Raw genomic sequence first — 14,586 nt, 5'->3', positions numbered from 1 at the left:
AGATTAGTAATTATAAAAATACCAAAGATATTACATGGGCTGAGTGGGCCGATTACAGCAATGCAGCAGCCATAGACATGACCAGAGTAGGAGCACAACAGTTCTGTTTCAGTTGTAGCAAGGTGACCCATTTATTACTAGAGTGTAGGGTCTATGGTGGTATGATGAGCGCGTCCATTAAGAGGTTGGTTGTGACAGAGATGGCCATGTGTTCTGGTATTAAAATAGATATGTTTTACTTTGCACCTGAGGAACATGAGTAATGTACAATTGTAGATATTTGAGGCAAGGATATTCCAAAGGTGGAGTCCTACCTCAAATATATTCAGGATTTTACCAAGTGTTATATCACCAAAAATATTTCTAGGATTCATGCTCATGAAGATTAGCTTCACTCGCGACGAATAAGATTCAACACAGTGTGATACACCAAAGGGACAGTACACACTTGGCCCTCATGGAAGCCCTCAAGCCTCTAAGTTTTGATTAGAGTACACTGCCATTTACACAAAGAGCAGTGGCCTTTACCTTTGGCTCTTTGTGTGTGCCGGGGCATCACCATGAGTGAGATGTATTGTCACGGCCTGACAGGTTCCATGGTTCAAAGCCCCCAATCAAATTTAAAGTAATCATGGTACCAGGTTGGAGGATTTTAGGAGATGAGACAGGACAAACCCCTAACAATGTTTTGGAATTGCCTTTATCTGTCTTCTATTTTATATGGCATGTGAATAATTTCAATTTTGAAAATGTAATGCTGTTTAGAAACGTGCACCCAGTACCCCAGAATGTTACACAGTTCACTAAACTCTCTGATACTGTTTTATATACAATTTGTATATTGACTCCTACTGTATTACCAAATATGACAAACTTTGCTTTGTATGTGTGTTGTTGTCACATTCATGCTAATGAGGGAAGTCCTGCTGTCCTTGTTATATGCTTTCCAACAGAACACGTACCAGGGCATTACCTCCCCCCCATCCCCATAGAGAGGAAAAAAGTGTTGATGCGTGTGATTCCCACAGAGGAGACTATACGCAGGCAATCAGATAATCCCAGGGGCTTTCTGGTGACCCAACACAAAAAAGTGTACTCCTCATAGTAGAAATCAATAGGGGAGCTACAGTATGGGGTGATTCCTTAGTCTCATGATAAGACATTCTGCATGATTGTCTTTTTTTTTTATAGTTAACTGATTTCAAATGAAAAACCAGTGCTATGAATTCTGTTTTAAAATTTGTCAATTTTTCATCATTTCATTTTTTATGTTCAGCCCAATAAAGATATTGGAAGTAAAAGTTAAAGCGAAATATATCACCATGCGTGGTCTTGTTCTACAGGCAGTGATTTTTCAGCTTGAGCAGGGGGAAGATGCTCCGTCTGTTTAAAAAGTGGTAACAGCCCTGTAGTAATTGCCTATTAATTAAAGCGTCACTACTGATATCAGCTCTAATTTTCTGGAGAAAGGGGTATGGCTGGATTTCATCTCAGTGAAATTTGCAGGAAGAGAAACAGATCATTGAATGTGCTAAAGCGCAAGTAGCAGAGATAAAACAGAGAGGTACAACATGGAATATTTGATCATGTCCTATTTCATATTTGTAAGAAAGCAACCTCTGAATGTATAATGGAGAAAGGCTATGAAGGTGTTTGATTAAAACACAGAATTAAGGTACACTCAAAAGAAGAGGATTTCTCTCGCATTAATTTGGATTATGGTGATTAAGTCAAGTTTATATTTCTGTGTTCTTTCATATGCTTGAACTCTTAAATGCTTCTGTGGGCATATATGCAATGAACAATTATATTGTCCCAACCTTTCTGTGGATACATAAAGTGTAGCCTTTCTGCATTTTAAAGAAAGAAGAGTGGTGCTCAAAAATGTTAAGATTTAGAAAGGGTTATGGAATAGAAGATTTATGTAATAGTTTCCTCCTGGAATTTAGCACAAAGATAGGCAAAGTGCAGTAATGCCTGCAACATTTTAAAGTCAATACGTTTGGGATGTTTGGGCTGGCTATAAGTCAATGTGGGCATGCTGATCTCAGACGGTTGGAAAAAGGGATCATTGAGAAGGTTAGTTCTATCAGAAAGTAAGAGAGTGATAGGAGAGGCAGATAGGTATATCCTTGTGGAGAGGAAAACATCACATTGCTTAGCAACCAGGATAACTGATAGAAGTTGCACATGCTGTGTGGAGATGGTGAGAGTTAAAGTAAGGAAAGGAAATTACAATTTGCGAAGCGTTTGAATAATAAGGGGTTTGTAGCAGATGGCTAGTTGCATGTTCAGCTAACAAAACATGTAGCAAATGTAGTACTAATTGTTTTTCTAGTATACCATTATGTTAACAAGTTGCATTTTGTTAGCTCTATATTCGAAGGAACGGGAAAGGTGTTTTATGTAAACAAGATGCATGCATTCTGATGCCATCAGCAGCAGCTAATACTTTTCTAAAAAATTTAAATATATAAAGGAACGATTTTCTTAAGTATGAGTGTGATTCTTAGCCTGTCTACCATTTGATATCTGAAAGTATACTTCAAATACAACAGGCACTGTAAATTCCAATAGCTCTCCCCTCTACATTTATTGTTTTAATGCAAATATAGGCCACTTAATTAAATGAAAAATATTCACTCGTTTTTTTAAATTACAAACTTTTCACTTGTCCAGTTGTCCATTCTATCATTTTTTTGTGTGAAGTTTTAGAAGAATAAATCACCACCAAATCAAACACTCAAATTGCAGGCAGCTGCAATGTTACAGTGTGACTTAAATACTTTATTACACCAACTTTAAAAAGGAAACGGAATGAATCACCATCTAACTGGGCTCTAAAAGCAATTCAAGAACATCAGACAATATCTAAGTTGCTATAAATTGTAAATACAATATAACATTCTTTGAACCAGCTTTGTCACTGAAGAAAAGGGAATTATGGCCTTTTGCACTCACCCAAAGTGAAGGGGTCAATGACTAAAGTCAGTTGACCCACTGCCATACGCAGTATGCTTCAGTGGGCAGAAGCAAAATGTGAATGACAATGAAACAGACCAATGGATAAAATCACTGACCAAAAGCCCCTCTAGGTATGTGTAATATGTATGCAGTTTGATGAAAATAATGGTCTGGAGAAACAGCTGAAGCTGTCTCAAGGCCAGACCTAAAAATGTGCCTGTCTAAACAAAGCTTTGCAGTTCCTGGTACTGAGAGCTTTTGTTATTTAATTTGGTTATACATTTTGGGCCCATTTTCGAATATTTGGATAAGAGTTGGTATAATATACTCCTGGATTACTCATGAACTCGAAGAGTAAGACAGGAGTATTTCAGGCTTACTACAGAATTATTGGAGAGAGCCAGGCGTGCTCAAGAGGAATTCCCACCTGCAGCCAAATGTGTATTAATCTAGCAAACAGCCTGCACACACAAACTGGCACGTCAAGTGTGATCCTTTCACCCTCCTGGCATGCCCCCTGACCTCCCTCTCCTCCATCCAATTAATTCCCTTGCCCTGTCTTCCTCTTGGCCATCAGGTCCTACATTAAATAGTAATGAATGATAAGACGCAGGTCTTAGAGATCACGCCTAGCCGCCGCCATTTTAAACAAAAGTAAAAAGGTGCGAGTCAAAGAAAGTTCGTTCTGGCAGCTCATTACTCATACTTGAGATTCTTTAAAACAAAGGGCGAAAGGCTCCTTTGGTATTTTCAAACAGGTGCCATTAACGGCAGAGACTGAGAGAATGTGAACGATGAATGAAACATGCGATCTGGTTAGCTTTAGACCTTCGCCTCATCAGGCAGTGACTGATGAGCAGATAAGTGCCGGCCCAGAGAAGAAACACCTGTGAGGGGTCTGCTGCAGGTTTATAAGCGGAATGGCAATTCATCAGCTTTATGATGAGGGAGAACGTATGTAGAACGTTCCAGATCACCGACAATTGTTTTTACTAGTGCGAGGAGATTATAACATATTCGTTAAAATACAGCACATTTGAAATTAAAAGATGGCGTTCCCGATGGTGTGTTTTGTCCTTTGGGTGAACGGCGATACATACCATTCGTATTAGCAACACCGCACGTCCCTAACATGCACTATGAATCCCCAGCAGGCTCTCTGCAAATCTTGGGTGACATGAGAAAGACAGGCTGTGTACACATCACTTATCAGACATAACGGACTACGGACAGAGATTAGGCGGAAAATGCATGCCATATATCTCACGTTTAATAGGTGGTGGACACGGGAGATGGAAATCGTAGCTTCATCTATGCTAATAACTAGCTGGAGTCGTTTCGTGTTTGTGCACTACCACCCAAAAACGTATTTCTGTGAGATTTAATATGTTTATGCCCCAACTTCCTATTCATACCTGCCCGTCATCGTAACACATGATTCACAAGTGCATTTAAGAGGATGGTTCAGGAAGACTTTTAAAGAACTCAAAATATATGACATAAAAACACATCATTCTTACTTCTGAAGTCTGGAATCGTTTCAAGAATTCATCATTCTCACATCGTTTAAATCAATGTTTAGTTACAAAATAGATGTTTGCAGAAATCACAACACTGGAATATTCAAACAGCATAGTATATTAAATCGTGGTAAAACAACATTTCGAAGCAATCAGAAATAATCTCAAATCCAACCAAGAGACGTTAGGAAATATCAAGAAAGCCTGCAAGAAATAAGAATATTTCTTATCATCATAATTGTAATATTGCTAAGTAATGCATCTGAAAAGTTATGTTCATCTGTCCTTGATTTTAATGCCCCAAAAAAATATATATTTATATCTTGTCTTTTTTGCTTCCCGTTAGCACGGCTGTGGCAACTTTGTGCGTGTGATTCAGAGTTACAACCGGACACACTTGTACATTTGCGGAAGTGGTGCTTTCAGCCCTGTATGTACTTACGTGAACAGAGGACGCCGGTCTGAAGTAAGTGTTTCAGTTACTTTTGTGTGTCATTGATTGCGTATTTCATTGAAATCCTATTAAATTTAAGTCTTACTGTGCCTGCTGGCCGGTATTTACAATTTCATACCAACAGCAACATTTATTATTCTAATATTTTTCATACCATTTGTTTCTACACAGTAATAGATTGGAATATAGTTAGACCTGTAATATATCTATTTATGTTTTTATTCATTGATTGCTCAAGAGTTTTATATAGGTTTGTATGTCATCTCTGGCTACTTAACAGAGCTGTTCTAAGGTACCAAATGTAAAACAATAATTCTGCTGATTCACAGTTTGCTACGTATGATTCAAAAGCACAGAATATTCATTATTGTGATGAAATTATTTCTGTAGGAATTACCTCACAAATTGTAATTTTACAAGGCATTGTGAAGGAATAACACAGGACTCAAAATATAGGATGTTTATGTCCGATGAAGTAAATTAGGATGTGCGAACATAGAGCCATCACTGCAAACCCTGGCAGTGAGGAACAGTAACACAATTAATTATATCCCTTTCAAAGTCAAAGTGAAAGAATCTTGTATAGCGCCCATATCACGGTAGGTCTTGTGGCGCTTGCGAAGCTTCCAGAGACTGAGGGTCATATCCAATTTTGTTATTTCTGGTCAAACAGCCACGTTTTCAATTCTTTGCGGAAACACTGGTTATCCGCAATAGACAGAAGATGAAACTGTAGCTTGTTCCAGAGATGAGGGGCGAGAAAAGAAAGAGATCAACCCCCATTACGTACGGTGCGGACTCGCAGTGGGGTGAGAAGAGATTTTGAGCTGGACCTTAGTGTTCTTTCTGTCTGATATCTTTTGAGTTTTTTCGCTAAATAACCAGGCCCAGTGGCATAGATACTTTTATGAGTTAGGCACAAGACTTTAAAGTAACCTGTTTTTCTAACTGGAAGCCAGATGAAAAGCCTCAGACTAGAGACTGAGGGAGATCTAGGGGGTAGATTTAGGATCAATATGGCTGCAGTATTCTGCAAGATTTGCAGTTTAGCAAAAAGGTCTTCACTTAAGGACGATAACAAGACATTCCCGAAATCCATGTGGCTTACAATTAAGCCCTGGACCAATGGCTTCCTGGCTTCAATAGGTAGCCATTTAAAGATTTTACGTAGCGTCCGCAGTATCCCGTAAAAAGTACCCAGCACAAGATTGACATGATTTTTAATGGATAACTTGTTGTTGTTGGACCCGGCCTCGTGGCGTGGTCTCCCTTCTCCCGCATAGCGGGCCCTGGACAACAGCCACCCCTATCCCCCGGCCTAAAACTATCCCCTCCGAACTTCACGAGAGCCGCCACCCCTGGCGACCCCCGGCTCTCCTCCTCGGGAGCCCGGTGACCCCTGCTCGCCCCACTCTGCGGATCCGACCTCGATTCCGGCCCACCATTTCAGGCCCCGACTCCATCTTGGACCCTACCCGTCCGGACCACGTGGCCTCGGCCCGACCTCGGCCACAGCCCCAGCGAAGCCCCGACATCGAGGCACCAAGATCCAACCAGGTGGTAAAGCGGCAACTTGACGGATCCAGGAGGAGGGGAGTTTCGATGGGCCTCCAGCCGTCCCCGGACGCCTGGTTTCGATCGCCCTCCGGCCTCCCTGGGCTCTGGCTCCACCCCCCTGCTGGGTGTCTGGACACTCTCATCCCGGCTCCTCTGACCCCCAGGCGCGAGGGTCCGGACATCAAAGGACTCCAGACCTATATCTGGGGCAGCTCTGGGATGGGTCAGCAGTTGTATCCTGAAGTCGAGAGCCCTGCTGACGCTGTCACGGCTGACCCTGAGAAGAACTCGCTACTTTGAACCCTGAACCACCTTTGGAGTCCTGCTGGCGCTGCCGCGGCCCAACCTCGCTGAAGCCACCTTTGGAGCCCTGCTGGCGCTGCCGCGGCCCAACCTCGCTGAAACCACTGGCGCTGCCGCGGCCCAACCTCGCTGAAACCATCTTCGGAGCCTGCTGGCGCTGCCGCTGCCCGACCTCGCGGAATCCCCCAGCTCGAGGATTGAGAGCTGAGCGTAGGGTATCCCTGTGCCAGACTGGTACCAAGACTGTCCCGCTACCCTTTTCCCCCAGTTACCGAGACTCTAAGGATCCCTCGATCTGTTTGTACATATTGCCGAAAGAACCAATCGTTATTGCTGATAAAGATTCTAAGAAGTTACCCTCTTGTGTGGTGTCCCTTTGTAGTGGTGTGATTGTTCTGCTGTGACGATTCTAGGAGAGGACCCCCATCCAGGAGGCCTCTCGACGACGCTCGGCCAATTCCATAAGGAGAGGTGGGTCTCGGGGTGGTCAGTCAGACATCTTCTGCCTCCCCAGGGACCACCTTTCTAACAGTTGTCATTCATTATTCCAAGGTTGCAGACTGCTTGTTTTAGGGACAGGCATGGGCCCAATGCCTGAGGCCACCAGCTGTTAGACCAATACTCTTTGGCCCTGCCGAACAGAATGATCTCGGTTTTATTGCTGTTTAGCTGGAATTTGTTGTTGCCCATCCAGCTGTTAATGTGGGACAGACAGTTTTTAAACTAGATTATTATATCTGTAGGGTCATGGTCAAATATGATCAACAGCTGAGTGTCATCAGCATATGACACTACCTCAAATCCACAGGACCTGATTATCCTGGCCAGTGGTGTTACATAAAGATTAAAGAGCATAGGGCTCAGGTTTGACCCCTAGGAAACTCAAATGCTTACTCGTCTGCTGCATGAGGCCAGGGATTCTAAATGCACAGTGGTAGAACGGTCCTTTAGATAGTTTTTAAACCAGTCCAGAGCTTTTCCTCGGACCCCCATTTTCCAGAGCCGTTGTTCTAAAATGTCATGGGAGATGGTGTCGAAGGCAGCTCACAGGTCCAAGAGAACCAGCATAGCTGATTCTCTTTTATCCAAAGCCAACCTGATGTTATCAACCATTTCTACTAATGCCATTTTGGTGCTATGCGCCGACCGGAATCCTGATTGCGATGGATCAAGAAGTCCATGGCTTTCCAGATGGGCATTAAGTTGTTTGTTTACCAGGGATTCAAGCGCCTTCCCGAAATAAGGCAACAGCGAGATGGGATGATAATTGCCTGGTTCCCTGGGATCTAAGGTAGGCTTCTTCAGGAAAGGTCTGACTTGAGCTGTTTTCCATCTTGTAGGCACCGTTGCTTGGTCTAATGACATATTAAAAATCTCTGTTAATTTTATTATCAACAGGGGTGCTAATTGCATGAAAAAGCGAGGAGGAAGAGCCAGGATTAATTTTAGCAATAGCTTCTAATAACTGTTCGCAGGTCACAGTTTTAAATTCGACCTGCAGAGGCAACAATGGTAGGCTCTTCACAGCTGGGTGCCATCACTATTGTTAGCATTGTCCTGGGGGAAGGATCTATAAATAGCTTTAACCTTTTCTTCGAAAAATGAGGATACTCTATCAACCCTTTCTTGTGTGGGGTGAAGGGTGTGCTGATTGGCCTGAGGAGTGGTGAACTCCTTCAGAATTGTACATAACTCTTTGCTGGAATTAACAGCATTATTAATCCGCGCTGTTAAATAAGACTTTTTGGTGTGTTTAATATTGTTTAAATAGGTACAATGGATTTCTTTATATTTGGTTCAATCTACAGTGGTTTGGTTTTCCTACAGTGCCGTTCTGCCGTTCTACTGAACAATTTCTTGTTTTTTAATGCTATTTAAACCATGGAGATGCTTTTCCTTTAGTCTTGACCCTTGACATGAGTGCTACTGTGTTAAAGGCAAGAATTATGGCCTCTTCAAAGGCCGTTGTTGCTTGATCTACATTATCTGTATGTAGTATGGTTTCAGCATTAAAATGGGTTTCAAAAGATGTAGGGGGGATTTTTCGCCAGGGCCTAATTAAGGCCCAGTTATTATTCTGGCTGGTTATTGGAGCATCCATACAAAAGCCACATTTTTGCAGATGATTGTCCGACCAAAGGAAAGGTTGAGGTTGCTCACTGTGAGTTTAGTTGAGTTGGTGAACAGTAAATCCAAGGTATGACTGGCCTGATGGGTAGGACCTACTACCAATTGCACCAGTCCTAATGTCTGTAGTGAGGTTACCAATTGGTCACTATCGGAGTCCTGTGATATATCCGCATGATAATTGAAATCTCCTATGAGAATGAAATTATTTACGCCTAGAACATAAGGCGCAATGAGTTCCAGTAGAAGATTTGCAAAATTAGCTTTTTGGCCTGGGGGTCTGTAAACTAATGCCCCTGTCCATATTACAGATGACTGGATCATAATTTTAAAAATGAGTATTTCAGCTTTGTCCGTGTTCCAGGAATCTAGTGTGATGATTTTGAATTTTTCCTCGGTGGCCACTGCTATCCCCTCCCTCTCCCCGCCGTTATATCTAATCTGGTTAACTGATATTGAGATGGAAAGGCAATCGCTATGTCCGGGGATGCCTGGTCATGGAGCCATGTTTCAGTTATGAAACAAACATCTGCTTTTTCCTGATCTAAGAGGCTCCATAATTCTAAAGCGTGTTTGTGGATTGACCAGGCATTAAGATAGAGACCATGCAGTTGGTACGGATTGTCAGGTAAGTCCCTTTTTTCCTTAAGGCAAGAGGTGGTTGCCATACGTGGTTCCTTATTAGAGATCTGAACATCGACCATTGGAGGCACAGAAGACTCCTCGGTACATAATAGATTTTTTGGTTTCAAGATAGTGAAGGGCCTATTTAGAGATTTTAGATCTGTGCTAGAATAACACTGAGTGGCCATAGTAAATGGCTTACCTTTTACTATATCCCCTATAAGAAAAGAAAAGGCAAGGGTCCTGGCGGCTGGTGGCTATCTGGCATGAACATGCTTGCCTTGGGCGCACCGCCGGGGCGCCGCTGTGCGCGTCTGCTGCGCGTCCGCGCCTCTTCCTGCTTTAAATAGGCAGAGGGGAGGATGCAGCACCTAGACCACCAACCTGACCAGGACCACCAGTCCCAGTCCGGAAGTGTAGACATAAGCCCTGAGTTCCTCCGCACAATCGGCACAAGCCGCGGCGGACCAGGGACCGGGCACTGGTTAAATCTGGCAAGTTTAGGTGAGTTTATTACAAGTCAACAAGCGGCTATAATTCCAATGTAAAAGGCAATATCATCATTGATAGGCAGCAGCGTCCGTGCAAATAGATTAAACGCAATCCCACCAGTGCGGAATTTTAAAAGCTATAAGCGCGACTATTTAAAAAAAAAAAAACATACAACCAAGAATCTGGGGTCTAAATAATAACTGTGTAGTCAGGAGTCCGCTGCGCGTCCGCGTCCCTTCCTGCTTTAAATAGGCATAGGGAACTATGCAGAAGCTAGACCGCCAACCTGACCGGAACCACCCGTCCTAGACCGGATGTGTAGAGATAAGCTGTGAGTCCCTTCGCACAATCGGCACAAGCCGTGGCGTTCCAGGGACTGGGCACTGGTTGAATCTGGCAAGTTTTGGTGAGTTATATACAAGTCAACAGGCGACTTTAATTCCATTGTAAAAGGCAGTATCATCATTGGTAGGCAGCAGCGTGCATGCAAATAGATTAAACACAATCACATCAGAGCGGAATTTTAAAAGCTATAAGGGCAACTATTTAAAAAAAAAACAACATAAAACCAAAAAGCTGCGGTCTAAATAATGACGTGTAGTCAGTAGTCTCCTGCGAGTCCATGCCCCTTCCTGCTTTAAATAGGCAGAGGGGAGGATGCAGCAGCTAGACCGCCATCCTGACTGGAATCACCAGTCCTAGACCGGAAGTGTAGAGATAAGCCCTGAGTCCCTCCGCACAATCGGCACAAGCCGCGGCAGACCGGGGACCAGGCACTGGTTAAATCTGTCAAGTTTAGGTGAGTTATATACAAGTCAACAAGCGGCTATAATTCCAATGTAAAAGGCAGTATCATCATTGATGGGCAGCAGCATGCGTGCAAATAGATTAGACTAAATCACACCAGTGAGGAATTTTAAAAGCTGTAAGCGCCACTATTTTTAAAAATAAAACAACATAAAACCAAGAAGCTGGGGTCTAAATAATGACCGTGTAGTCAGGATTCGATTGCGCGTTTGCGCCGCTTCCTGCTTTAAATAGGCAGAGGTGAGGACGCAGCAGCTAGACAGCCAACCTGACTGGAACCACCAGTCCCAGACCGAAAGTGTAGAGATAAGCCCTGAGTCCCTCCGCACAATTGGCACAAGCTACGGCGGACCAGGGACCGGGCATTGGTTAAATCTGGCAAGTTTAGGTGAGTTATATACAAGTCAACAAGTGGCTATAATTCCAATGTAAAAGGCAGTATCATCATTGATAGGCAGCAGCGTGCGTGCAAACAGATCAAATGCAATCACACCAGTGCGGAATTTTAAAAAGCTTTAAGCGTGACTATTTTTTAAAAAACAACATTAAACCAAGAAGCTGGGGTCTAAATAATGACTGTGTAGTCAGGAGTCTGCTGGCGAGGGGTCATTATCTTATTTATTTTCTAAAAGAAATCTTGTTTCAGGATTTTCTTTTTGATTGATTGAAAGCATTGGCAGGAATTGCCATGAAGGTGGTTCCTGGCAATGCTATTTAAATGACCGCCAGCTTGGCAGTCATTTATAAATTGGATAGGTAGTACCTACACTAGGGCGACAGAGTAATTTACTTTTTTCACCCTGGCAGAACTGTGGGCCATCCTTCAGAATATAAATCGGACCTATAGTCACTTTTTTGGAGCTTGGATTCTTCCAGCCGGGCAAGGCTGCAAACTGAGCTGGAGAGGGCTCCACTAGGCCAGATACCTTCTCTGCAAGGTCCTGTTGAATCGGATTTACTGCTGAGGAGAAGCTCCAAGCAGGAAAAACCTGAATCTGTGTCCCAGCTGCAACACATCCACTTCATTTGGCCTGGCTGGTTTGATAAGGTCCTCCAGAGGTTTTTCGAGCCAAAAAGTCCCAGATTTGCAGGGGAGGGAGAAGAAGTCCAGCCAGACACAGCCAAGGGTTCCAGGACCTTAGGAACAGCACTTGGGGTCAGAAACCACTCTCTCAGAGGCTACAGCAGGGTAGGGGGCAGGACTAGCTGGAACTAATTGGCTAGGCAATTCTAGGAAATGCTTTATTTAACTTGAGCAGCAGGTCAGCATTATGACACTTAGAGTTCATACATATGTCCTGGGTACAGTAGAGAGGCAGTCCAGTCATTCAGGGCTCATGTCAGGTTGTAGACAACAGGTTAATTCCTCTTCTGATCTTCCTCAGCTCCAGTAGTGTTCTGCCAAGGGTGATGCAAGTGCCACATTTATGCCAGACCCAAGCTTGTGGGTGGTGGGTGACTCCTGGCTCCTCCATAACCAATGAGGTAAGCATTCCTATGGGTTAGCCTGCCCACATTTGCTGCATTTCCTATGTGTCACACTGCAACTGTGCCTAAATCCAGGATGACTCATCCTCTCCAGAACTGTGGCCGGGGAAATGAGCAACCCCTCCTCCTTGTTAACTTCAAACCAGTTTGGGGACAGCTCGCTCCCCATTGAGATTGGAGCCAGCCAGACTGGGGGACCAGAAATGGGTCTTAGAGGTGTCTTATGGCATCTGCCTGTTACCGGGGAGGCTCCTTTTAATGGAATAAAGTACCTGGATGAGGGGTAGGATGTTTGATTGTTTGCTGGCGGTGAGATGTGGTGTGGAGAGAATGGTGGGACATGATAGAGGTGGAAGAGGATTGAGCATTGAGATAGGGGTAACCGGGGTATCTCTCTGGCTGTGCTGGGGCGGGGCCCTGAGACTACAAAGTGGTACCCTATGTTGGCTACAAGCAATGTATGTGGCCTCAACACATTTGTTAAGCAGTACAGGACACATACATTTCTCAAACAACCCAATATCCGCATCGATTTCCTTCAGGAAACACAACTACGGGACGGGGAGAAACAAAAACTGTGAGGATGTGGCTGGCCAGCTTTACCCCTCCACATACTCGAGCAGTGCAAGGAGTGTGACCATTTGGATAACCCCTGTGGTCTCATTTCAGATGACCTATTGCAAAGCAGATGTGGAGGGTATGTACGCTCTACTTCAGGGAATCCTAGATGGCAGGGAGATCTGCATGCTAAATATTTACGAACCAAACAGAGATGACAGGGAGTTTAGGCCAGAGTCCGATCCCTGTTGCTACTCTACCTAGGTACGCTCATTCTGTGGGTGGGAGACTTTAATTGTGTCTTGGATGTCCAAAAGGAGAGATATCTGCTGGGGACAAAGCTATTGATGGTAGCTGGGTTACGGAATGCTATTGTAGAGATCTGGGGACCCCAGCACCCAGAAAGGAGAGAGTACTCTTGTCACATGATAGTCCAAAACACATACAGCAGACTGGATAGGTTCCTGGTGACAAGGGTGGTGGCACTGAAGGTAGGGTAGACATACTACCTGGTGTGCTATCTCTCAGACCATGCCCTGTTATTGTTATAGTGGGGCGCAGAGACCTAGCGATGCCACTTTGGAGACTCTGAACTGAAGTGCTCCCGGACAGTGCGCTCTTGGAGGGCCTTGGTGTGGCAATTGAAGGTGTACTTTAAGGTGAACTGGCAATCTGCAGGCACAATGGGTTTAGAGTGAGATGCACTCAAAGTTGTCACCCATGGGGAGTGTCTCTCTCAAGTCTGCAGCACCCAATTAGAGGCGGATCTTGGGGAGGAAGAGAAACCATTGGAGGCAATTCAGCATGAAGCCCGGGAGCGTTAAAGTGATGACGCCCCGATGGTGGCTGCTAGGCAAGCACTGTAAGGTACCTGGGACCTCCTAGACAACTTCACGAGGTGGAAATGTCTACAGCACTTATACCACGAAGGTGACAGACCAGGATACTGCTGGCCTGGCTGCAGAAAAGGGAGTGCCCCCACCCCCAAATATTGAGCCTTATACCCCAAAGGGTGGAATGTGTCTGGCTGGACTTCTTCTACCTCCCGTGTGACTAGTAATGCCTTGCTTCATGAGCACCTGGTGACTCCCATTGGGGACTCCACCCCTGTAAATCTGTCAGGTGTTGAAGAGTTTCTCAAGAAGGTGGAGGTGCCCATATTAATAGGCGAACAGTGTAAGCTGCTGGAAGCTGAAATACAGGGGGAGGAATTGGAGGAGGCACTGGGGAACATGCTCAGGTGCAGAGCCCTGGGACTGGATGGTCTAATGGTGGAGTGGTAGCAGCAACAAAAGGCACAAATTATCTCCGGACACCTGGAGACCGTTCAGGAGGCATACCGCGTGGGTGCTCTTTACTAGTCTATGTGGGAGGCGCTGATCGTGATGCTCCCAAAACCAGACACGGACCATGATGACCAGGGGTCATATCGACCATTGTCAATTTTGAATGTTGACACCAAGATCTTATCAAAGGCCCTGGCTTCTAGGCTCCACAGTGTGATAACGCATTTGGTCCAGGAAGACCAATGCAGTTTTATCCCAGACAGAGGCACGCAAATGAGTCTGCTGTGACTTTCCCATCTTCTGTACTCGGACAGTGGGGAATGGATGGAGGGGCTCTTGTGGCCCTTGATATCAAAAAGCGTTCAACTCCCTGATCTGAGTGTACTTGTGGGAGGTCCACAGCTGG

At 44.5% G+C, this 14,586-nt stretch overlaps 1 protein-coding gene across 1 annotated transcript in view; it reads left to right on the top strand.

Moving 5' to 3' along the window:
* The window catches only part of SEMA3C (semaphorin 3C), a 740,455-nt gene that overhangs the window by 364,152 nt on the left and 361,717 nt on the right, over window positions 1–14,586 (top strand). The window contains exon 5 of the mRNA XM_078674175.1: window positions 4,831–4,950. Coding sequence (XP_078530301.1) covers window positions 4,831–4,950 — 120 coding nt within the window. The remainder of the gene's footprint in view (window positions 1–4,830; window positions 4,951–14,586) is intronic.

The sequence above is a fragment of the Lissotriton helveticus genome, chromosome 1_1 (genome assembly GCF_964261635.1).
Source record: "Lissotriton helveticus chromosome 1_1, aLisHel1.1, whole genome shotgun sequence".
Lineage (NCBI taxonomy): Eukaryota > Metazoa > Chordata > Amphibia > Caudata > Salamandridae > Lissotriton > Lissotriton helveticus.
The sequence above is the reverse complement of the archived record's forward strand: the minus strand, read 5'-3'. Positions and strand labels throughout refer to the sequence as shown.